Source organism: Lepisosteus oculatus, chromosome 7 (assembly GCF_040954835.1).
Source record: "Lepisosteus oculatus isolate fLepOcu1 chromosome 7, fLepOcu1.hap2, whole genome shotgun sequence".
Classification (NCBI taxonomy): domain Eukaryota; kingdom Metazoa; phylum Chordata; class Actinopteri; order Semionotiformes; family Lepisosteidae; genus Lepisosteus; species Lepisosteus oculatus.
In genome coordinates this window covers 11,275,725-11,301,396 of record NC_090702.1, presented here as the reverse complement: position 1 = coordinate 11,301,396, position 25,672 = coordinate 11,275,725, and the positions used below count along the sequence as shown (strand labels likewise).

General features: G+C 35.0%; 1 protein-coding gene across 10 annotated transcripts in view; it reads left to right on the top strand.

Moving 5' to 3' along the window:
• The window catches only part of c2cd5 (C2 calcium dependent domain containing 5), a 39,217-nt gene continuing 13,545 nt past the window's right edge, over positions 1 to 25,672 (top strand). For 2 of the 10 annotated variants that reach the window (XM_015353207.2, XM_015353204.2), the window contains exons 1-15: positions 1 to 313; positions 842 to 939; positions 1,887 to 1,973; positions 2,220 to 2,391; positions 5,108 to 5,203; positions 5,651 to 5,806; positions 6,055 to 6,256; positions 9,005 to 9,156; positions 11,154 to 11,357; positions 13,429 to 13,514; positions 15,635 to 15,743; positions 21,208 to 21,322; positions 23,223 to 23,411; positions 23,940 to 24,131; positions 25,458 to 25,644. In XM_015353207.2, coding sequence (XP_015208693.1) covers positions 850 to 939; positions 1,887 to 1,973; positions 2,220 to 2,391; positions 5,108 to 5,203; positions 5,651 to 5,806; positions 6,055 to 6,256; positions 9,005 to 9,156; positions 11,154 to 11,357; positions 13,429 to 13,514; positions 15,635 to 15,743; positions 21,208 to 21,322; positions 23,223 to 23,411; positions 23,940 to 24,131; positions 25,458 to 25,644 — 2,037 coding nt within the window. In that variant the 5' untranslated portion in view covers positions 1 to 313; positions 842 to 849. Of the gene's footprint in view, positions 314 to 841; positions 940 to 1,886; positions 1,974 to 2,219; positions 2,392 to 5,107; positions 5,204 to 5,650; positions 5,807 to 6,054; positions 6,257 to 8,125; positions 8,251 to 9,004; positions 9,157 to 11,153; positions 11,358 to 13,428; positions 13,515 to 15,634; positions 15,744 to 21,207; positions 21,323 to 23,222; positions 23,412 to 23,939; positions 24,132 to 25,457; positions 25,645 to 25,672 lie in introns of those variants that run through there. The other 8 variants (XM_069192158.1, XM_006633755.3, XM_015353205.2 and 5 more) reach the window with 7 other exon arrangements.

Sequence of the window (25,672 nt, the reverse complement as noted above, 5' to 3'; positions counted from 1 at the left end):
TAGTTGTTTGTGACTTTCAATTTGTTCCTGAGTGATTAACAGTCGTGGTTTTTAAGGATACATTGATTTACATCGTAGTATGGTATAATAAATCGTCCCTTTTTTTTCTGGCTTTTGGAATTTATTGTTAGAACCTCATTCATTCATGAATTTCAGTATGTGCATAAAAGGTTAAAGTATAAAGCCAAATCATCCGTAGACCACTCTGCATTTTCATGTTATGGGCAAGAACAGGAGGCTAAGCTGTTGGAGGTTCAGTAATGTCAGACTGAAATTTCGTATCCTGCAGCAAGTTTATGTAACATAGTACCAGGTGAGTACAGTTGGTCTCTAATGTAAAATTGCAAATTGTCTTTTATTGTCTGTCGGTTTTCAAACAGGCCTGTCTTATATTAATTCTAATGTGACGGTTGAAGCATCCGTAAGACGACGTGAATTATTATGTAGTGTTGTATTTTGTTTTATTTATATAGTAAATGGTTATGTACGAATTTTATCAATGGATCAGTGCAATCAGCACATTGGATTTACTGGGTATAGCTGCGTCCAGAAAAATACATTGCTGTCCTATTACACTGCTCATTATAATCGCTTTATAGTTCTCTTTTACCTTTTTCTATTAAAACATTAAAAAAAAGTTTATAGCGCAAGAATAACGAAAATCATCGTTTATGCAAAACGGTAGTGTTTCTAGGTGCAAGGTACTGTCACGAACAGCTGTCAGCAGCATAGGCACTTTAGTTTTCAGAAGCCGGCAGCTTCCATTTGCACCCGGAGAAAAGTAGATATTGGCTGTATGTTATTCTTTAAGATATTCTATAAAGATATGTTTTCTTAACAGCAGTAAATATGCCTGGAAAGCTAAAGGTCAGGATTGTTGCTGGACGGCATTTGCCTGTCATGGACAGGGCCAGTGACCTGACAGATGCTTTTGTAGAGGTTGGTATAAAAGCTGCTAAAAATTGGTTGTACATTTATTTGTATTTGTATGTTTGTGTATATTTGTATGTAGGTTGCAAATAGAATTTCATTTTGTTATCCTTGTGTGTTCATATATTTTTGTGTACATACAGTATAGTAGCTTGTTGGCTCTGAAAAGATTAATGTTTCTGAATACTTACTTTATATAGAGCCCAAACTAAGAAACTTTAAAATGTTAGAAGATTATAAATAATTAGATAAATGGAGTACACTCATCCCTTATTATTCGAGCGCTTTACTTACAAGTACTCGCTAAAAAGAGCGGTACATCTACAGATTTGTTTTTTGTTGTTTTTGTTAACTTTATTAAATTAGTGAGGGAGTTAACTTCCCTCACTAATACGAGTTCCAAGCATGTTGATTCGTTCGTCCATTTGATTTTTTTTCTCCCCTTGGCTGTTGTGATCTTAGTAGAAATTATGCTGTAGAATAATATTTTGAATCCATAATTTGTAAAGATAAAATTGTTTCACAAATATTAAATGAAACATTTATTTTGAGTATGCACACTCTAATACATATTTTTCTTATCTCAGACAGCTGCTCTTTTACAGTTATGGGTTTTATTCCATGACTGCACAAGGTGTATTAACTAAGATACTAACATAATAAACAGTAATAAACTAGAGCTCATGCCAATTTTATTTCTCCACATAACTGCTTTATATTACTTTAAAAATTGTGTTAATTAATGTTACTTCTTGTGACATAGATTCCTAAGTATATAGTGCAAAACTGTTTTGATACATAATATAAATACCTAAACTCAACTTAATTATGTCCAATTTCAAGCACTTGGAACAAATCATGTATTGAAATTTAGCGTAGGTTTTACTGAAATTTTGCTTGTGTTTTGCAGGATGAGTCTACTATTTATTTTGGTATAAATTCTTTGTGTCTTCCAGGTGAAATTTGGAAACACAACATTCAAAACTGATGTTTATCCAAAATCTCTCAACCCACAGTGGAACTCAGAATGGTTTAAGTTTGAGGTAAATTTGATTAAAAACAAATTGTGTGTAAGAGACAGTAGAATTAAAGTTTTTGGCCTGTGATTAACCCCATTTTTTATTTTTACCTATGAAATTTATTATTTGTATTTTCACAGAACGGATTGGAAAAGGGAACATAAGCATTAAGCCAATGAAATATGGGGGAAGCATCTGAGAGGGATTTACAAACAATGATTATGATGTTGATAATAAGTAATATGTGATAATTCCTTTATTGAAATTCAGGTTGATGATGAAGACTTGCAGGATGAGCCCTTGCAGATCACAGTTTTGGACCATGATACCTATAGTGCTAACGATGCTATAGGGAAAGTCTATATAGACATTGACCCTCTGTTATCCAGTGAAGCGGCGACTGTTATTTCTGGCTGGTTCCCTATTTATGACACTATACATGGTAAGTTAATTTTTTAGCTAAAATAAAAGCTGAATTAAGTATACAAAAAGGAGGACGCACAATTATTGTCTTATTTTAGTGAAGGTTTAAGAAAATGCAGTTGCTTTTGTCTGTGAATGCTCGCGTGCATGAAGTCCTTGGACTTCATGGCTTGGTTTTTACTCCGCCATGCACTGTGAACTGTGGGACCTTATAAAGACAGGTGTGTGCCTTTCTAAGTCATGTCAAGTCAAGTGAATTCACCAAAGGTGGACTACAAATGTGTTCTAGAGACATCTCAAAGGTGATCAAAAGAAATAGGATGCATCTGAGCTCAATTTGGAGTGTCACAGTAAAGGGTCTGAATACTTATGTAAATTGGAGATGTCAGTTTTTTATTTTTAATAAATTTGCAAAAATTCCTAAAAATGTGTTTTCACTTTGTCATTATGGGGTGTCGCTTGTTGATTGATGGCAAAAACGAATCAATTCAATCCATTTTGAAATAAGTCTACAACACAATGAAGTGTGGAAAAAGTGGAGGGGTCTAAATACTTTCTGAAAGCACTGTATACCTTTCCATGCCATGCAGTGATTGTATTAAGACAGTAATTGCATTAAGTAATTACATTGCATTTACATTAAGACTGCTGGAAGCATCAGAATTATTGTGCAAACTGCCTTTGAGACATTGGAAAATAATTATTATAGCATAACAAGATATGACCTCACCTAAGTTGATGATATTACCCATGTGATTTTCATTTCTTACCATTTATATAGTTGGATCTTTTTTGGAAACAATCTGAGTGAAGCACCTTTCTCAAGGGTGCCACTTGGGAAGTAAACCCACCATCTTCCTGTTATGACCCCAGAGCCCTAACCACTGCTTAGCTTGAATCAGCATAAAAACTCAGTGACACCTGTATCTTCCCATTACAGCATGTTTTGCATGACCCTGGGTCCTTTGTCAGCTATTTTGAACAGAATAAACTTTTTTAAAAAGGTGTATATTTTTAATAAAAGTCACCCCCTCTAAAACAGATACATACAAGTACATGGGAGCAAATTCTCTATTCTGACAATGCTTAATTAAATACCTTGTTTATACCTTGCGGATTCAATAATATTTGAATTTTCTAAAAGAACACTGCAATTGCTCTTATAATTGTGTTCCAATACCCTATGCAGAATTTAGTTCCAAGTCAGATTAGAACAAGAATCTCTCCAATGTCCCAATATTTGGAGGAGGAGAAAGGTGGTGGGTTGATGGAGGAGGATGGATTTCCTTTTTCTCTTCTTGTTCTCTCCTTCATCTCTTTTGTCTTTCCCTTCTCTCTTTGTGTCCTTTTGTCCTGTCCTGTATCTATGGGCCATTCCTGGCTTAACCTCCCTAAGAATGCCAAGTCATCATTGAATGTTTACAAGCGGCCATCTCAATGATTTACCATGAAGTTAATTAACCAGAATAGCAACAGCCTTTGATCATCTCTGTCTTTCCCTATTGTTTACTTGCCTCTTAGTTCCAGGACAGCTACTAGATTCTGTCAAACAATGCACTTTGTTCAAAGCTTGAAATTTCTGAATAGGGCAGTCTAGGTGGGAAATTGGGAAATGTTGCTAACTTAATCTCCAACCCAGCCAGCTCCCACTGTACTAAATACTATAATGTTATGTAGCAGTTCTTATGCACGTATATAAAAATTAAAGGTTATGTCCCAGACCTTGTGGCATTTTTCATAAACCTATACTCTTTTATTTGCAAAAAATGGGTATCTATTATCATCAATAAACCAAGATCTAATAAAAAATGGCAAGTAGCTTTTTGTAAAGTTTTCTTGTAAATGTGGATGTAAACTCTTTTTAAATCAGTCATTTATGATTAGCACAGTGAACATCATTGTATTACAGTGTAAACATTATATAATTCTGCATCTGTACCTCCTAGGCAGGTAGCTTTACTTAGTATGTCTTATTCAGATAGTTGTCAAGTTCTGACACTCAACTGTAATGTTACTTCCCTTACTAGAAATATGAACACACACTGCCAATAAGCCTTTGACCAGAACTTTTTTAAAGCTGGTAAATTTATAAAAAATGTATCAAAAAGTTTGAAAATGTAGTCAAACAAGCTCCTTGCTGAAAATGTCACCAGGAAGAGAAGACATGTGGTAAACACTTAGTGAGCCTTTTCATTTCTTAGTACTGGTGCTCTTTATTCCAGAAATGGGCAACTCTAGCCCTCAGGGGGCACCAAGTTCTTTTCAGTGTAATTGATGGAAAATATGTGGTAATGTAGTTAGTTATTCTGTTTGTTATATTTTAATCTATTACTAAGGGAAGTATATATGTACAATTTACAGCAGTCTTGGAGTTTACTAGACTATTTTATAATCCTAATTATTCACTGGAAAACAAACTTAAGACCCAATTTTTGGACTGTAAAATGTAATATTTCTAGATGTTACAATTTCAACAATTAAGGCTTCAACCAAGATTCATTCAATTTGATTTTCATAGTTCATGTCTGTCAATAGAGAAATGTTAGGTATGATGTGTAAACTTACACTTCATTTCAAAACACATGGAGACCGTTGTTGATGTCAGCTTTATTCTAGATTAAGTGCAAGATGTTAAATGAACTGATTTTTGCTATTGAACGTTTGAACTACCATTTATGTTTTTCCTTGCATGAAAATATGCCCCTATAACCTGCTACTGTTTTTTTCTATTCCAGGCATACGAGGAGAGATTAATGTGGTTGTGAAGGTGGACCTATTCAATGATTTGAACCGTTTCAGACAGTCTTCATGTGGAGTCAAATTCTTTTGCAGTAAGATGTTTGTTACACTTTTGAAACATGCTTGAATTGTGTAAACATATCAGTTTGAATAATTTATAGTATTTAAAAAAGAAGAGTGCTGGATTGATTTGCTAGGACTAACCTAATTTGGAAGTGTCCTATCTGAAAAGCAATTGTATCTCTTCGTTATGAGAAACACAGTATCTTGCAAAAATATTCTTTATAAGTTGCTTTTGTATTTCGTTGGTCTAAAGGAAGGGTTTTGTTTTGGACAAATTGGTGAAATGGAGCTTAGTAGTTTATCTAAAAGATCTGCCGTGTTTGTTCTTGCTTGATGTCATTCCTCTTTTATTTGTACGCACCACAACTATTAGTCAAATTAAAATAGTTTTGGTTGTTGTGTTAGTGTTATTTCTTAATGAACACTTACTGGTTTGAAATTGTTGCATTGTTAAAACTGTTTCTCTTTCTTTTCAGCTACTTCCATCCCTAGGTGTTACAGGGCAGTTGTAGTCCATGGCTTTGTAGAAGAACTGGTGGTAAATGAAGACCCAGAGTACCAATGGATAGATAGAATCCGAACCCCCAGGGCCTCCAATGAAGCTCGGCAGAGGCTGATCTCGCTGATGTCTGGTACAATATTAATTTCCACCTGACCAAAATCTAAATCTTTGTCTTAAACAGCACTATGTATTTGCATGGTACATTTTTACGTATTGTTTATGTTGTAGGTATTAAGTAAAGGAGCAGTAAAGAGGTTTTGTTTTCCTCAAAAACAGTAAAGTCAATCTTCATACATATCTGCTTTCAGTCTCTACTTTTCTGAAAAATATTTAGCTTATCAAGTTCATTTTTAGCTGATGTCCCACAATACTTCCCAGGTGAGCTTCAGAGGAAGATTGGTTTAAAGGTTCTGGAAATGGGAGGCAATGCGGTTGTGGGCTACCTGCAATGTTTTGACCTGGAGGGAGAGTCTGGGCTGGTGGTACGAGCCATTGGAACCGCCTGCACTCTGGATAAAATAAGTAACCCCTCTGCAGCTAACCTACCTGCATGCAATTCCCCGTCCAAAGAAATCAAAGAGTAAGTATAAAATATAAGGGGTTTATACTCCTGCATGAAGCTAAGTACTGTGTTTGATGGATCTGTGTTCATTTCCTGTATTGCATTGAGAATTGCAATAATTATAGGTTAACATTTCTTTTATTTCAAGATCCCACATTCATAATTTTATGAAGAGGAAGTCTCAGTATAATAACTTGTGAAATTTACATGGTATTCATCTTCCAAACATTGAGTAGAATGAAGTATGTGTGCCGCATAAAGGAATGGGTGTTATAAATTTCATTCATGGGCAAAGTTAGGCAAATGTATGTGAAAAAAAGATAGATTTGAAGGAAATCTACCCATTAAGTTTAATAAAGAATAGAAAAAAAGGAAATTAAAAATCTTGTGAATTGCCGTGTTTGAAGAAGAAGTTGTATCAAAATCTTAAAATAGCATGATAAAGTATGATTTTAAGACACCCAGATTCCTGCTTCCTCTGATAAAATGTGCTGCATCCTGAGAATATAACATTTTTGTTTCTCCACACGTACAAACCTTCCCCTAACTTACCGTTCCTGGCACTTGGCACTGTCTTCCATGGTTAATTTACGCTTGTGCACCTGCATGTTGAGCTTCCTATCAGTTATGTAACTTGAATCTTAGCGCACATACTGTACATTGTTTGGCGAGTAAATCATTTAAAATTTCAAATTTCAAATTTCAAAATTTCAGATAAACATGATATTTAGCCATTGATTGACTGCACAAGTGAAACATATAAGATCGGGGCTCTCTAAGACCACAGTTGAAGACTATGCTGAATATGCCACATTTCACGGTCAAGTGGCTTGGGATTCTGCCACCACTGCTTTAGCCAGCAGCTGCTTGTGATAAGTGATGATATTCAGGGCTGTTTTGCCAGCATAGAGTGGTCTGCCCCAACTACCACACCTCACTGTTTGAACATATAAATCTAAAAAATGTCTTTGGTAATACTTTTTAGCATGGCATTCTCTATAACTATGCATTGTTACAAAGTATATGTGACAAATTATATTAAAGAGCCCATAGCATTGTGTTCCTATTTAAATAGACTATTAATTGCAAGTTATTTGTGTGCCTTCCTTTCTATATAACTGTTCATATTTTAGTCCTATTGGGTTTGGATGTGTGCCGTCCACTGTATTTAATTAATTTAATCCAGATATTCTATATATCTCAACTGAAGTTAAACTGCAGTTGTTTTACATTTGTAGTACATGAGGTCAGTTTAGGTTCACTTGTTTTTGTCCAGCTTTCATTGAATTTAATTCACATAGCTGAACGGAATACATGTTTTTGTAGTACAGTGAAGATAAATTATGTACTTACTGAATTTTTCATTATATATATCAGTGATTTTTTTTAACGCCACATCTTAGCAGCTGTGCTGTATGCAGGTAACTGTAAACAGCACTGTTGTGATATTTTCAAGTACACATACAACCTTAGCATCATTCAACACAAGAAAACCTACCTAACTCACTGATATTTTATCATTTTTAACTACACAGTACTTTTATGGTGGCTTTTGAAACTCAGTATGAATTATTTGGCTACCAACTCAGCTATTTAAACATTTAAACTGGTTATCCAAAGACCTAGATTAAAAACTAAATCAAAGAGAAGCTTCTCATGCTTCAGACTTGCTGTTGTAGACCATGCATGTTGCTTATTTTGCTTTTGTCTTCTGCTATTCATAAACTAATTACAGATTATAGCAGAAAATAGCAGCTACTTTTGACTTGCAGCTTCCTGGAGGAGTAATATTTTATGTGGGGGGAGGGAAAACACTTTTTTGCTGCAATCTGTTGTCTGTGTTGTTTTTCTTTTCTTTCTTTCTTCTTTGGCTGCCAATTGTCTCAGGTCTCCACTGGCTCACCCATCCAGCCACGGATGTCGCTCGACCCACAACAGCCCAATTCACACTGCTACCGGCTCACGACTAACTCAGAACTTCTCTGTGTCTGTTCCTACTCTCATCTACACTGGTATGAGACTGCATAGCTTGGAAGCTGGGGAGACAGGCCTCGAGCACAGGGCTCAGATTCTAAGGTCAGGCAGGCAGTGTAGGCAGGTACCACGTGTCTGTGCTCCCTACCAGCTGGGGAGAGTGTCGAAAATCAACAGGTTGAAACCCTTCAGCTTCCAAGGCATTCTGATCCTGATCAAAGCCTAATCATGGCAGGTCATACATAATCTGTATTTGTTTTTTCTTTTGTTTCTTCACTTTATGTTCATTTAATTTTTTTCAGATACATGATCAAAGCAATTGCATCAAAACATTTTTCTCCCATCTACAATCTTTATAATTTGCTATTTTGTTTTAGCTGCAAAGTATTATTTTTTTTACAGATTGACAGAATTCAAGACAGAGGAATCATATAAAGATCCTACCTGTTGTTTTTTATTTGCTTTGGTTAGCTTAAAAAAAAGCTTGTTTTGATTTTTGTGTGATTATTTGTTTTGTTTTTTATTTATTGCAGTTCTATTTCTGTGTATATTTGTACGTATTTACATATCCTTGCTTTGTTTTCTGAAATACACCTGACTCTCAGCCATTGTCCCTGATCCAGAATTAGAAATAGCCGAGCAGCCATCTTCGGCCTCCTCCCCAGCCTGCACACGCACAGCTGTCGGATTCCCCTGCTCCACTCCACCTCTGCCACCAAAACGGGTCATTCCAAACTTGCTGGCGTCTGTCAGCACAGGGTTACTGAATGTGTTTCCACCTTCTTCTGGCAGGGTTCCCTTCAGTGAAGATCCCAACCCTAATACTCATTCATCTGGACCCTCCACCCCACTGAAAAACCAAACCTATTCCTTTTCACCTTCCAAGTCCTACAGCCGACAGTCCTCCTCTTCTGACACAGATTTGAGTTTGACACCTAAAACTGGTAAGGCTCCTTCACCCACTTTGTTTTATTTTAGTTTTCCTTACTTTTTTTTCTTTCTCCTTCCCACATTGTTTGCTGTTGATTTTTATTTTGCACTGCACCTGTCCTTGATGCCATATTCCATTTAATGCACCACTGATTTTTGGCATTGTTATGATTTTTCAGAAGTTTAATGTTACCTCTACGAAAAGGTAAAATTAAAACTTATGCGCACCAGAAATGTATACATAAATTTTCAATCCAAAAACATTTTAATTCTTACCTCTATTTTAAAAAAAATCAGTATATTTCAGAGAAATATATATTCTCTGGATAGCATATCAAAATCTGCATAGTCATTTTAATCCATCTACAGTATATGCAAATACATATAACACATAATATAAAAGGCTTTAACAGTAAAATGTCATATAAATTCCAGTATTCTATTGTTTGCCCGTTAAGTTGTGTTTGCAGTGGACTATCAAGTGCTTGCGAGGTTTTAAGAGGTGGATAAACAATTAATTTTTAATAATATAAAATTATCTTAGGAGGTTCCTTCCTATCCTTATAAGCGTCTGCTTCTGAAAACATTTCCATCATTTATTCTGCTTGAATTTACGAACCTTCTAAATTGCACAATTGACCTTTGTTACGATTGCCAGGTGATGATGATTGAAGTATTTTATTAAATGCAGGATTTTTGTAAACTTAATTGTTACATGCAGTGAACTGTATAATGAGAAGTGTGCAATCTAGAGGAATGGAATGGGGACCATATCCAAATGGGTCTATGGAGAACAAATTACAATGAACGATGGGGTGAAAACACACGGGAGGAATACAGATTTTTTATTTAAAGTCCTAGGAATGCAGCGCCACCTCTCAGGTGAAGCTGATGCCTGTCCTGTTGTGTGTATTACCATTTTTCAAAGGATTGTGTCCCCTGTGGTCCCATTTGTATGTGTACCCAATTTCGTTGTGCCACTCTTCCCTGTTGTAGCATATAACAACTAAGCTCATAAGCACCCTCTATATTTCTTCTTTAGTTTAGGCTTTGACAGGGGACTTAGGAAATGTGAAATGATCAAAATTCGTAACAAAAATTTAATTCTAAACAAAAATCGCAGAAAACTTACGTCTAGGCTTCTAAATGCAGAATTTGATGTGAAATAAGCTGTGAAATCCACTTCTTAAAAGTTTTGATTAGTGCATCAGCTACCAAAGACACAATTGTTGAACACATCTATTCCTTGCTTGTCTGTAAGATTGTAGAAACGATTGTTACAGCAATAGTTAAAGAGTTTGCAGCATAGCATTAGTTATGGTAATAGAAACCAAACAACATTGTCCTAAATCAGTTTGTCAGTAATCATTAGAAATTAACTGTGTAAATATTTTTTATTGAAATGGCTAGTTAGTAGCTCTTGACAACTATTTGTAAACCCATGAACATATGAGCTAACTGTATCCTGAAAAGTTGTAGAATTTAGAATTTCCTGTAAGGTAATATAATGTCTAATATAAGGGACTAGAATATCTTGTTTTTTAGCAAACGTTTTAACACTTTTTGGATCATTTGGAAAAATGTTCATTTCGTTTGTGGGAGGTTTCCCAGTAACTCATCCAGTAAATACCTCCATAAAAATGTGTTTTCTAGCTTGGGTTAGGTTAGGCTAGACTAGAGGGCTAGTTCAGATTTAGGCTTTGCCATTTTCTAACTGATTTGGAAATGCCTAGCAGCAGCAACATAACATTGGCTGAGCAGTGATTGATTCAATGATGAGTCTTCAGGATCAGCACTGCGTGCCTTTTTGTGTCTTTTGCTCTTGTGTCTTTCAGCTGCATGATTTTTACCTGGTTTTGCTTGAGCCTTTCTGTTTTGTGGCCATTATGTAGTCTTCCTTTTAACAGTCGCTGTACTGAGCCTTGACCATACTGTCCTTCCAGTTTGTCTGTCATACCCATTATCTTGTGTCTCCTCATCTCTGTTCTCTACCACTTTTTTCCTCCCACAGCATCCCCCATGGGGCCTAGGATTTTCCTGTGCCCTAGCTCCCCTGCTCTTTCTTCTGATTTCCCACCTCATACAAACACTATCCAACTTCCCCTGGGGTCTGGGACAACACACAGTTTTACTCTTCCACACTCTGGCCATTCAAACCCAGTTGTGCTGAGAAAAACTGTCTCTTTCAGTGAGGAGTTGCTTCTGGCTGTCTCCGGTAGGACCAAACAATTTATAAGAGATGTAGCTGTACACAGATTCACTCCCCTCTCCTAAGATATAATACTGTAGTTTATTTCACCTTTTTACATTAATTGATTTCACTCTGAGTGCTGTCTTTTTTCTAATTTGTTTAAAGAACTAACAACTTATTTTTGGATGTTCACAAACACTAGATTTTTGTTTTTTTCAGAAATCAGTCAGTACATGGTGTGCAAGTGTGTTGATCATGTCAAAATCCTATGGTAGCAATTGACTTTACTTTCTCATGCACGTTCATTTTTACCTGTATTTTTTCTGTATGGTATGTACAGTTATTAGAAATCATAATTGTTTTGCAGAAATTTGGATTTATAGAACATCCCTCAGTTTTTGCCACAGGGGCATGTGAACTCTCGATTACGTTCCTGAGTTTTCCCCCACGTTGTGTATTTTAAAAATTAAGCCTGGTTTGGTTTCTAATTTTTTTACTTGCTGGAATGTTGATGGATCATTTGGTTACTAAGGAAGGATTTTTCAATGTATTGAATGGTTCTAACTAAAGTTTACTTCAAAATCTTTTAATTCAAGTGTACTTTACAGCATTCATAAGATACTCCAGTTGCCTCATATGATCCACGTTTTGCTGAAAACAATCATTTTAAATAGTGCCGAGAGATGCATTTAGATATTAAAAACTTTCATAAATTTATCTGAACGTAAAAAAAAATGTCGGTGCTCATTAGAATTTGCATTTACGGAAGAAGTTCCCATAGCAAACTGTGTGGGTATACTGGATAATATTAAGCCAGCTTGCCCGAGTGGTTTGCTTTAAAGAGCCCTTGCGGATTGCTCCCACTCCCTAACATTGTTTTTGAGTGAACATTCAAATGTAAAATCGAGGATGTCATACTGTCATGTCTCTCATGATCCAAAACGGTATTATTTGAAGAACATAATAAAAGCACAACTGTTAAGATAAAAGAGAAATCCAAAGAGAAAGAACAGTGGAGGTCACTTATGGCTTTTCTTTTAGCTTCTTGACAGGTTTCCAGAATTTCTCACATGTAATTTTAAAATGCCATTATTTTGGTGAACCTGGAAGTCTTGATTCAGCTCTGTCCATTTTATATTTTATATGAGTTGAGGCCGACTGGAGCATACTTGAATTATTTGTCTATAGAAACACTTGATTTGAGGATGTATTTTGTACCTGTTTACCTTAACAGTGGCCATAACATGGTCCTGTGGATGTGGAATATGTATGTTAGACTTAAGAGCTTACTTTAATGACTTACCTTTCATTAATAAAACCCTTATTGTGGTCATGCTGTTTTCTGTCAATAGCTTACAGCTCTTATCCTGGAAATGCCTTGTTGTAAGCTATTCTTAACATGTAGTCCTACTGAAACTTGCACCACAAAAAAATACTCAAAAGTTCTAAATGCTGAAAATATTTATTGAATTGTGAAAGCTGGAAGTAAAAACCAAGCCAAAGCCTCTGTACTTTAAAAATGTTTTTCTGTCATCAGTTTGAACGAATTCAAGTTAAAATAGTTTGGAAATCAACAGACTGAATCAACCATCATGTTCATATTATTATATGCTTTACTAATGCTTAGTTAGCTTTTAGGTGTTTTTTGATGCCATTCAACATGAATATCATGAAATACTTTTTCTCACATACATAGATTATTGTTTGCTGCTGAAATCGTTTTATTAGAGAAGAGACCCTTTTCTGTAATGTTGACTCTGAGCTGTTAAGTACATTTTGTAGAGGCTGTCTCTCCCATATTTAACTTATAGTTGTAAATAACAATAGTGTTTAGTATAAACACAATAAAGCATGTGGTAAATCAAATAAGCAAAGACATGTGGGAGGATTTTAATTATTTTCTTATCTAGATGTTTTAGAGCAGCATTTTGATAAAAAGAAATCTGCGATTATCTTATTCACTCTGGAATGTTCACATAATGAAGATTTAAGGTTTTAAGAACTAGTCTTGTCTTGATTTTATTAAAGACAAAAGTAAACTTTGTTATTGGGGGGGTGATGTGGTTTTTTATGTTTCTTGCCTTCTACCTTGTAGGAATGGGCAGTGGTGGCAGTGCAGGGAAGGACGGACCACTAAAAACTCTACTGAGACAACAGACACAGTCAGCACTCGAGCAGAGGGTAAGGCTGTTTTAAAGCCTGCGTGAACTCAATTTTAAAAGATACGCATTATTTCATATCATTATTCTATGCGTTATTCAAATATTATGTACACATAGATTAAGCAGCGTTCTTTAAACATTTTAGAATTTTAATTTGTTGCTAAACCTATAAAGCTCATCTTTTACTTAAATAACTATGCTTTAAAAGTTGATTAAAAATAATATTAACTTTCCTTCATGAAATAGTATTAAAATAATAAAGAGGGATTTCAGGATGTTGGAGAGTATGAATGCAAGAGAGAATGAATTTGTTATCTTTGTATAGAGAAATGGGTTCAAGCTTGGCCACATTCACAAGAGAAAATATACATCTTTTACCTTAAATCCTATTACTTCCATTATAAGGAGGTCTTCTATCCAGGTACTGACCAGGCTCACACTTGTTTAGCTTCAGTGGGTTGTCAGTTGTGAGTTGCAGGCTCTGGCATGTTCATCCGTTTCTATTGACTATGTCATGGATTCAGTGAGCCCATCTGTGGGATCCAGGGCCTTGCAATTCACCTCTGTGTCCCTTTTGTGACCCTCTGTCACTGTTACTTCTTGTTTCTTGCCCTCATGCTTGCCGCAGCTTGGGTATTCCTGTTTTCCCCAAGACATACTGACTGCATTTCACCTCAAAAGGAACATTAGGCTATTACCATGACTGGTCCTTTTAAAAGAAATAAAGTTATTTTTCTTCCAAGTCACTTCACATTTGGCCTGGGAGGGATACTTATTTGGCAAAGAACAATTTTGAGCTCTCCGGCTTGTAGGAGAAGAGGGTGAGTTGGGTGACACTGCAAAGTTCAATTGGGTGACTTTGATATACAGTATGTACTTGACGGAGGCAAGGGCACTTTCATAAGAGGTAAGGATTGCATTTATTTTCAGGGAGCAAGGATTATGGTAATAATCTGTTTTGAGTCATGATGTTAAAGAAAAAGAGATGGACTTATGCCTTCTTTCTTACCAAAAACTCAAACACACATTGAAACCTACCTCTTCCTCACATAGAAGCTCACTCCTCATAATCTTCTATCCTTTATTTCCTTCTGTTGATTTATGATTTTTGCACATCTGATGTTGTTTTGCACATTACCTGTTACCTGTTGTTGTTTTGAACACTGCTTGTTTTCTCTGTCTTTCTTTTCTTATACAATTGTGTTGTTGTTTTTTGTGCTACTTATCGTCTGGGAGCTAGCTAAATAGCATTTCATTATACCATATACCTGTATATGAGTATAATGACAATAATCTTGAACTTGAACTTGAATTGGGCTGATTTAGGCTTGAAATTCCTGCACCCTGTAGTCCAGAATAAACTAAAGGATGTAGATTTTGAAGTTTATAGCAGGATTATTAGGTTTCACTCAACTCTGTTATTAAAGGCGGCAAAGGCATGCCAAAAAATTGGTTATTTAAGAGGTTACCATTATAATGGGGGTATAAGACTGGAGTTTTATGATTGTGTAATTAAGGTTTTGTGAAAATCTGCAAAGCTGAGTTTTGTGTTTACTCTTCACTTAAGTAGAATCACCAGCAAATTGAACATTACAGTAATCAATTCTGCTAGAAATAAAAGCATTACCATCTTCAGACATGAGCTCAAATATTGCTTGAGCAATATTATTTAAATGATATAAACACAACATTCCAACAGTGTGAAGTAAAGTTTGAATCTTGAGACTATCACAGTGCATGCGTGGTCAACAAGAGTATGATATAATTATTTTATATGGATTTTCAATTCCAAATCAATAACCTGTTCTGCTTTACCTTCATATTTTTTATTGTACAGTATATGTATTATCAAGGTAACAGGAAATGCATTTGGACTTGTGTGTCAAAGTTCCTCCCTTTCTGGAAGAATGGCATTTTCTCATTTCTCATCTAACTAAAAAGGAAAACAATGGATGTTAGTCAAAATATCTTGTTTGATAACATGAATGCATTGCATTTGCAAATTCGAGTTTTATTCTAATTGTAGTAGACATAAAGCATGTTATGCCTTTAATCTATTTAATTTGTTTGTTAAGTGAATTCACCTGAAAAAATGCTTGGTTCTCTTTTTATTCTAACTTGTCTTTGTATTTTCTGAAGGAATTCCCCTTTTTCACCTTGACATGTTTTCCAATGGGCTTTCTTGTCCATGTTGGGGGTGTCGTCAGTGCACGGTCAGTGAAGCTTCTGGATCGTATCCACAACCCTGGTAGGTCTGCTTATGTAAATGGTTCCAATAAGCTGCATGTAACCCTTCATACTGTCTTGTAGTAGATTTTGCATACAGAAGCTCTTTTTGATTAGATATAAATGTCACATTAAGACAGCTTATTACACCATTAGGAAACAGGTTATATTATACATTTAATAGTCTGACATTTTTTGAGACAGATTAATTTTTCATTGTGGTGGGGGAGATTCGCACTATCTTTGCACCACTGCATTATGATCTGTGCTGTTTTGCTTTTCTATGGTGCTGTCGTTGTCAGTGGAGGGTTCAGTGCATGACAAAGCAAGCTTTGTGTTTTGTAGACAGTGATAAGGTGTCTGCACAATTGTGTCTGTAATAAAGCATCCAACTGGTGTTGAATTCTGCTAGAATGCATTACCGTTACATTTCATTTAATATGATTAAGACTTTATGAGCAGTTGTTTAATAAAGTTTTGAAAACAGAAATAAAGAGAAAATTACATTGTTTAAATGGATTAAATCAAGTACGACAAATGATGAAGTAATTCATTTTGTAATTTATTATCAGAGCTATTAATTTGATGAGTGTCAGGTGACAAAAACAACCTCTTATAAATCAGCTACTGGACGAGTACCAAATCTAGTCAAACCAAATAAGCTAGATGGATTGAGTGGACTCCAGTATAACCTTTGTTTCTTTTTGTAAAAAAAATTGAATGCTGAAAATCTGATCGAAAATCTTGATTATGTATTTTAAAGTATTACTTTGATTGATATTTACATTCTTAAAGTTAAGATCTGCTAGTGCCAAATTCACCCCATCCAGTCACACTGAGTGCAAACATTTAATGAGTGCTCCAATTTCTACAGTAAAATAATGCAAGGGTTTTGGAAATGTAGGCTGAATCTCCCCCTGTTCTTGGATTTTGGAAAAAGTTGTCTTAGAAAGTTGAGGTATGTTTTGACATTTCTCTTCAGACAGCTGGCCTTTGTTGTGCTCATTAGTGAAGGTAACATTAAATTATGTAGTGATCCTAAATTAGACACAAAAACTCTGGGGAAAAAACAATGGCATGATTATGTCTTTAAAGACCAAGAAAAAGTAACAGCATGGTTTGTCAAGCCTTCAGTGATTCTTTTATTAACATGTCTTACAAAATGTAATACTTTTTCACTTAATGCAAGAATTGCTCCTTCAGTCCTTAGAATTGCAGCTGCTTTCCACAGAGCTTTAATTAAATTGAGGACTGGCCTAGTCTTTAGACTGCTGCAGCATGCTCCTTACTCTGTCTTCTCTGAATAAACCTCTGATTAACTCTGTTGTCTGTGTCTTTCCAGTTCCTGTGGAGTGTTGTTGTCCAGTGTTGTGCTCATGTTTGTCTTGTTTGTAGATTTTTTCCTTTCTCTTTTCTGCTCCTTTAACTGATCTACTAATTTGCTGTTTTGAACTCAGCCTTTGTCGGAATTATGGGTAACACAAGATCATACAAACTGCTAGACTGGAATAGTTTCACTGCAGGTATTTTACTACTCCTTCAGTATTGCACATACTGACAGAAATTATGGCAGCTCAGTGAAGTTAGTCTATTTGTAAAAGTGAAACAATCCAGAAATATTACTTTTTTACAGACATACGAACTGGTGATGGGCATCATTATGTTTCTTTTAAAAGGTGTGTAGTAAGACTTTAAATTCTACACTTTGATTTATTTGTCACTTTGAAGACCTCAGCTAAGAGACGTAAGAAATCTTATGTAATTAATTAAGGCTTTCATTTCAATGTGGAAAAGTTAAAATGATTATTGCTAAAGAAACAGAGAGAGAGTTATGTAAACTTATATGTACATTTTTTCCTACTGCAGATTTTTATAAATCACTGCCAAACCAATAAGAAATACTAGGCCTACTATAGTGTAACCTACTCTGTAGATTACATTCTCATCAACTCCCAACATGCAAAATAAACCCAGGTGTAATTAATTGACATAAACAACAGAAAATAATGGGTTTGATACATCAGCTAACTAGTTTTTCTGTCCAGTATTTATATGCTCCAGTTGTCTATTCAATATTTTGTGTTTGGCCTAAAGACTTCTTAATGGATAGTCCTAATTCCAAAGAGCTTAGTTAGGATTTGTGTGTGTTCTGCCTGTAAGTCTTCAAAAGAGGCTAATTCCCTTGGCGGCACAGCTGTTGTAGTGGAGATTTTTTGCATAAGATACACAATTCACTGGAAACAACATTTTAAAACAGTTACATTATTTTATCATAAGCTACGTCTTATAATTTGTTCAATAGCAGAATGTATGCTTTTGAAGTGTGCTTTAGTAACATGTTGTGGAATATTTAATTAACATTTTTAATCTCTTGTGCCAAATTTTATTAAAACTGGTATTTAACAAGAAATGTGTGCACAGAAAATGACCAATTCAGTGAAATTGGTGTGACAATTGGCCAATTGATTGATTGTTTTCTAATATGCTAGATTTCAGTGTACCTTTACTTTTGTTTCTTTAATTAGACATTTTAATTATAATCATTCCTAAATTAATGAGTTCTTTCAGACTAACTTTAAAGAGATACTGTAACTAAAACAGTATTTTTTACAGAATAATTTGTATTTTAATTAGTGTTGTCACTTGGGTCTTTCTGAAAGACATTCTGTGAAAAGAAAGATTCAAGTAATAGTTTTTGTTTTATATCTCCAGTCACTTAAGAGGTATGAAACTTGTGCTGCCCATCACCATACAGTAAAATAGAAATTTGGTACACATGGGCTACATATCATAATAATATGTTTAATCAATCTTTAAAGATTTAAAATTGTGAGTTTGCATCCCTCTTCCTAGTCCGAAGCATCAGTTCTCTTTTGTAACCAACAGCATTCTTGACCACCAAGCATGTTTCACAGATGCTTTTTTGTAAAACAAAACAGTACATTTGTTTAAGCTACTTATGGTTGTTAAGGAGGTTGTTTGATATTTACTGTAATTGTGGTGACAAATTGTATGAATACATTTGCTTTTCCTATCCACTTGTTCATTTCACAATATTTTGCTTAGATGCATTTTTTCACTTCTTACATTTCGGTAAGCTTCCATGACATTAAGAAAGAGTTGGCCTTGAAATGTCAAAGCCTATACAGTTTACTGGTAAATCATCCTGGTCCAATTGCAGTTATTCACTTAGGTTTCAGAAGAAGGATTTGCCTCAAACATTTGTTTGGCTATCTGTTCTCTGAAGAGCAATTGGAAGGGGAAATGCAACGTAAAAATGTAATATCCATGCTAATGGATACAAATGGGTCTGAACTACATGATAAAATATTCTTCAGTTAAGCATGTAATAACTTTGTAGTTTTAACTGTTAATTGGTTGCTTTTATATTTGTATTATTTTAAGGACTAAATTTATTAAAATAGCAATACATTTATACAGAGGAAGTCTAATAAGACTGTACAGGGCTGCAGGAGGTAACATTTTCAACCATTAATGTGTTGGGTCTGGTATTGACGGTAGCATCCAGGCTCAGGATACATTAAATATAGAATTGCATGTTATGCTTTTTTTGCAGATTTAGGGCCATAACTTCTTTAACCATTTCAGTGAGCTGCCATACTTTTCAGTCTGTTCTGTCACGTGACTCAAGCATGCGCCAAGATAACCCACCATTTCTGGTTACTGTCTGCTGAAGCTGCTTTTTGGCATTTCCTTTGCACTTAAATCTAAATGCTTGTCTAAAGAGCATCTTGAAGAACCCTTCTGGAAATAAAATAAATAAGGCATGTGCATTCCTGTATCCCAAGGGCCGTATTCATATTGTAATGATAATTTGAGCCATGCTCCAGGTTACCTCCATGCAGATCCAGATGCAGACATTAGGAAAGATTATTCTTATTGGTTTTACGATTACTTTCCAGAAAATTCCAAATGTGGCAATCAGGTAACACCTTTGATTACTGCTCAGTCAGAACTCTGATCATGGGCAGCAATATGCCTTTTGGGAAATAATTCTCAATACACTCTTTCAGACAGCAATAAATAATGCATAATTATTTTTTAAAAAGCAGTACAAATTAAGTCTAGGATAGCATTTGTCATGTTGATCCAGAGAACCCAGCAGGTCTCCTGTTTTTTTCTAGTTAAGCTCTAAATGATTTAATTTGCCTAATTAGTGCACAATTAGAATACTGTACATTAATGGGACTCCTGGATCTCTGCTCACTGGTCTTTTAAAGCTGTCTCTTCAGATCTGCAAGACTTTGACTCTACAAATTATTGTACTAGTAGGTATTCCTTATTGCAGGTAATGGGTTTATTCCAAGCTGAAAAGAAAGGAAACACAATGTTTTGGCTGTGGAGCCTTCCTCAGGTGTCCAAAAAGGCTCCACAGTTGACACCTGAAGAAGGCTCCACAGCCGGAATGTTGTTTCATTTCTTTTCAACATGGAATAAACCCGTTACCTGTTCCTTTGCAGCCTATGCATGCTGACACAGCTACCTACTTGAACCATTATTCCTTATTGCAGTACATGTCTATAATTAACTGCCAACTCCAGCACTAACCATTCTGGTTATGCAATCTATTGTATCTGTAGTATTTTATCGACAGTAAAATGTAACTGCTGTGAACCAAGAAGATTAATAGATTAAATTTAATATATGTCTTCTAAACATGCCTGATTTAATGTAAAACCAAGAAATCCTGACATTTTTCTCATTTGCTGATTATTTTGTATTTTTAAAACTGTAAACTGTATCTGTGCAGGTAGCCAAAATATTGGGGGAACACCTAGATGAGTGTATTCCTCTCCATTTTAGAGATTTTCATCTCTCCTTGATGAGAATCCGGGAACGTGATCAATGAATATGGCCCTTATACCCCACAGCCAAGGTCTTAATAAAACATCCTTGTGAAACTGTGTGGCTGTTTTGTAAGAAATGTCTGCTGTTGTGGATACATTATGCCAAGATAATTTATTGGGCAGTCTTTAGAATTGTCTCTCCATTTTCTTTTTTCTTTGGTTTCAGTAAACAAATGCAAATCATCTTTTAACCATTCATGTATATTGTAATAGTACTAAACATATTTGAGATTCAGTGTTGGATGTTTCTCTTTAAAATCTTAATGGATTAGTTAGTGGATTCAGCTCTTTTTCTTGTGATTTATTTGTTGCGCACATTATAATTACTACCTTCTAAATGATCAAACTGATCATTGATAGGTTAAAATCTTTCTGAAAATTCTAATCAATACATGGTACTTTATACAGTATATAATCAATCACAAGTGCTTGAACTCTTCAATCTGACTAATAATAAATTAGACTAATTTATAAAATCTTTTGTGCTGTAATATAGCTTATATTTTTATTAATAAGATGTACCTTTTTGTGAGTATTAAGGTCTTACAGGTCAAACATGTTTAATGAAGGAGCCTTTTTATTATTTTGTTCACGGTAAAGTGTATTTGTATCTTTCAGATGAACCTGAAACTCGTGATGCCTGGTGGGAAGAAATCAGACAGGAGATCAAATCTCATGCCAAAGCATTGGGATGCCATGCTGTAGTTGGTTACAGCGAATCAACAAGCATCTGGTAGGTCAGAAAGAGATAAGTCTTATTTTGTATACTCTGTATGTTCTTACATGTAGCTTAAAGTCTAATTTTCTAATAGTTTTAAGCATGCTTTCTGATAGTCATTACCCTATTTCAGGAACTTCAAAGCCACCCTTTGCTGATAAATAGGTGCCACATTAGATTTAGATTTTAGATCACTTTATTAGCCATATACAATTTTTGGCATTTGGAATTTGTCTTTTCGCATACCCCAGCTTGCTCTCCACATTAGGAAACAATTGTGAAAAGAATCATTCTCTTGTAAATTCAAAGAGTTGCAGTTCTTTATTTTTTAGACAGTCCTGTCCTATTTTACTTTCTAGTCATTCTTTCCACTGATGCTTAGTTTTCCTTTCTTAAACATAACGTCTTAGTATAAACATATCATAATCTCCAGTTGTTTGATGTAATTTTATTCAGTTCTATTGAAATTCTGGTGTAAAGATTGTAAAGATTGGCTACAGTATTTGCACCATAATATTGCATAGTACAGATTGCGAACAGATTTATTAGAGCTCTTAATCTGTTTGAGATATGCGAAAAAGGGATCCTTTTCAAGGGATGACTGATACCTTCGTTGTTTGATTTCTGTTTGGCTACAAGGAGCCAGTTTGTAAATATTGACTGTTTTATAGCATTTGTATTTAGATGTTGATATTGTTCATAGGGTGTTCCACGGAGTTCTGTGATGGGACCTTTGCATTTTAGTGTTTACTTATTGCTTCTTAAACAAATATGTTAGCCATCAGGGATTTGGGTTCCACTGCTATACTGATGACTCTCAAATTAAATTTCAGACCAAAATCAGATACTAGTCCTGCAGCAACTTCATTTGACATGTGTCTGCCTGATTTTAAGATCTGGATACTATAGAACTTTCTAGGTAAAGCATGGCAAGTACAAGGGTATGCTCATAGTTTCTCAACATAAACTTATAAAGTTGGTAACGTCAGTATTGTTCTTGACAGTGCTGAAAATCAACCCTTTTCTAGCGGAAGGTAAAAAACTTGGTGCTCCTTTTGACTTTATGTTGTCATTGGAAGTGTTTGTTAGGAATATCACAAGCATTTCTTCCTTCCTGCATAACTTTACTTGATTTAAATCCTTGTTTTGCCTGTCTGATGCTGAAATATTGATGTAGTGCCTCATTTACTGGGGTATCTTCAGGTGCTAAATAGACTTCTTTCCAGAAATCCAGTAACTCCCTTCCTCTGTAAATTTCCCTTACTCCCTGTGCAATTTAGAGTGGACGTCAAGGTTATTCTCTTAAAATTAAAAGCACAAAACGGTCGAGCTCCAGGTTATCTTTTCTGAGATCTCCTCAGTTTTTCGTTTTACTTAGGCAAAAATTGACTTCAAATTATTGAGTGACAGAGCCTTCATGTATACAGAAAGTCATAGGCCAAGTCCATCAGACACTTTACAGCCATCAACATTTTTGAACTTGCTTAAAGACCTTTCCACTGGAAAGGTTTTCACTAAAACTATTCATTTGTAATTAAGGTTTGCTATTTGGTTTTTGAAAGTCATTTTGCTGCGCTCTGTTTTTTTTGCCTAAAATGTACATTATGTATGCTATTGTCCAGCACTTTGTTTTAGAACATTTTGAGGCACATTTTTAAAATTACTTTTCCTGTCCACAGAGATATACTCATAGTGCTATACAATTTTAAATTATATTATATGTGTGGAAATTAATATGATCTGTATTCTAGATTTTCTCTGTTGGTATATATTGAAAATTAAAAGCTTCAGTAGTTTTTTTTTTTCAAATTAGTTTAATTAATAACTCCAGTATATGCAAACTCAGGTAGGAAAACATATTAACTAATATTTGGTTCAATTTTAATTTGTTTTTCTTTTTCTGTTTATTTTGTAGTGAAGAGGTTTGCATTCTTTCTGCATCTGGCACGGCAGCAGTTCTTAATCCCAGGTTCCTCCAAGATGGCTGCTTGGACAGCTGCAGTGAACACAGGTTGTCAAGGCAGCCTGCCTTCTTTTCCACAGGGTCAGAGAAGGGAGAGTTTGATATTTTTCTTCAGAGCAAGGATAGTTCTTCCATGTTAGGGTAGGTTACAGAGCTACAATGCAGGCGAACAGGACCGAATACTTAACTCTACTAATATGCTTTGGTATGTTCGCTATGTCTTTGTTCAATTTATTCTCAGAATTTGTTTCAAAATGACTCTCATTACTAACCAAATAATACCGACCAATTCTTTGTTAGTTTACTGTGCTAAAAAAATAAATATTCTACATGGTTTGATCCTGAGATAGCTGGCTGAACAAATGACTTCTGAAGTACATTGTCCATTTCAAAACTTCAAAAAGTTCAATTTATACAAAAAATAGATTTACAAATGGAGTTTGGCATCTGTCTCCCCTTCTGTCTCCCCATTTCTCAGATTTATTTTTTTAATTGTTGCACAAGTAAAGCATTTTCATCATGATGTTTTTTAAATTTTTGATACTTTTTAATATGCAAATCCATTTACATTTAGATAACAATAGAAAACAAGCAAGACCTGTTTTTTATATACAGTGATTTAATTATTTGGATCGCAGTTCTAATGTCCATCCGTCTTTGCCATTGCAGATTAGAGGAGCCATCTCCTCCTAGCTGTGGATTTTGCCATATTCCTTATGATGAGCTGAACATGCCTTTTCCAGCACATCTTACATACTGCTATAATTGCCGGAGGCAGAAAGTCCCAGATGTTCTTTTCACCACAATAGACTTGCCAGTTGAAGCTGCAGTAACTGGAAAAGGCTGCCTCATCCAGGCCAGGTAATATTCAAAATATTGTATTCAGCCTGTTTTTGTTTTCGGTGGCTATTCCCCCTACCATACCCTTCGTTTTACCATTGTTTCACTAATGCATAACAACATATTATATAGAAAATTTCACTTTCCCTCCCAAGTGCTTTACAGTGTGTCAGATGGCACAACAGAATAAGCATGAAGCACTTTAACAAATTACATATTACAGTTAATCTGCAGTTTAACTATACAAAAACTATTAAAGAATATTTGTTATAAACTATGAGTGTACATTCCCTTTCTTCACCTAATCTTTTGTACAAATGATATTATTAAATCACTAACCTGCACGTGCTCACCTTTACAATTAGTTTAGTGTGGTATCGAAACTAGTCTTTGAAAAGTATCCTTCCTATCTACTATCTCAGGATGTATTACTTTATCCCTGTTTGAATCGAGACAGAACAACTGTACAACAGGTAAACAGACTTTTTTTTTTTTAAAAGTCCTGAGCTCTGTTATTACTTCTCAAATATTCTATTTAGTTCTGTCTGTAGTTTAAGTTTGTGATGTTGAGAAATCCAAGACTATACCGTTTGCAAAGACTTACTGGATAGGTAATACAGATATTTGCAAGAACATAAGGAAGACTACAAATGAATGGAGGCCATACGTCCCATAAGGCATATGAAGTATCATTTTACAGACAGTGTTTAAAGTTTGCATCTGTAGTTTGTTTTTGCTACCTTCATGTAGTACTTGGCTCTGCATTAAACAGAGGTCTTTATACTGATCCCTATCATACTCCATCAATTACAAATCCCCAATTGGACAGCATTTATCACACATTTATTCTGTCTTCTGTCCATTAACCAGTTTTCAATCCAAGAACATCAATTACCTTGAATGCCTATTGCTTTCAATTTGAGAATTCGTGATAAAATATGAACTTAATCAATTCGTCTTCTGAAAATGTGTATGTGCTATACAAAATGCTCTAAGTGTTCACTAGTGTTGTTTTTTCAGCAAATGTTTTGTTTAGTAAAAAAGATTATTGACCCACTTATTCTAAAGCCATGTTGACTTTTCTCTTGATTTGTATTTCCATACAGACAAAACTCTCATTCTTGTTTTTATTGTTTGCAAAACAAAATGCATAATAAAGAATTACTGGTTTTAATTACTTGTTTGAGTTTTTGTACTGTATTTATGGGTGGATTAACATGAGCAATTTTCCAGTGTGCGGGCACTACCCCTTTCTTGAATGACTGTTGGAAGATTTTTTCTGTCGACATATGAATAGCATACAGTAGGTTAAATTATTAAATCAGTCTGCCATTTTGTTTTTGGCAGGCTATGCCGTCTTAAGAAAAAGGCTCAGGGAGAGGCAAATGCTACAGCCATCAGTAACTTGCTTCCATTCATGGAGTATGAGCTGCACACACAGCTGATGAACAAGCTGAAGCTTCGTGGGATGAATGCTCTCTTTGGGCTCAGGATCCAGATCAGTGTCGGAGAAAACATGCTGGTTGGCCTGGCAGTAAGTGTTCGATCCTTAGTCATATTTT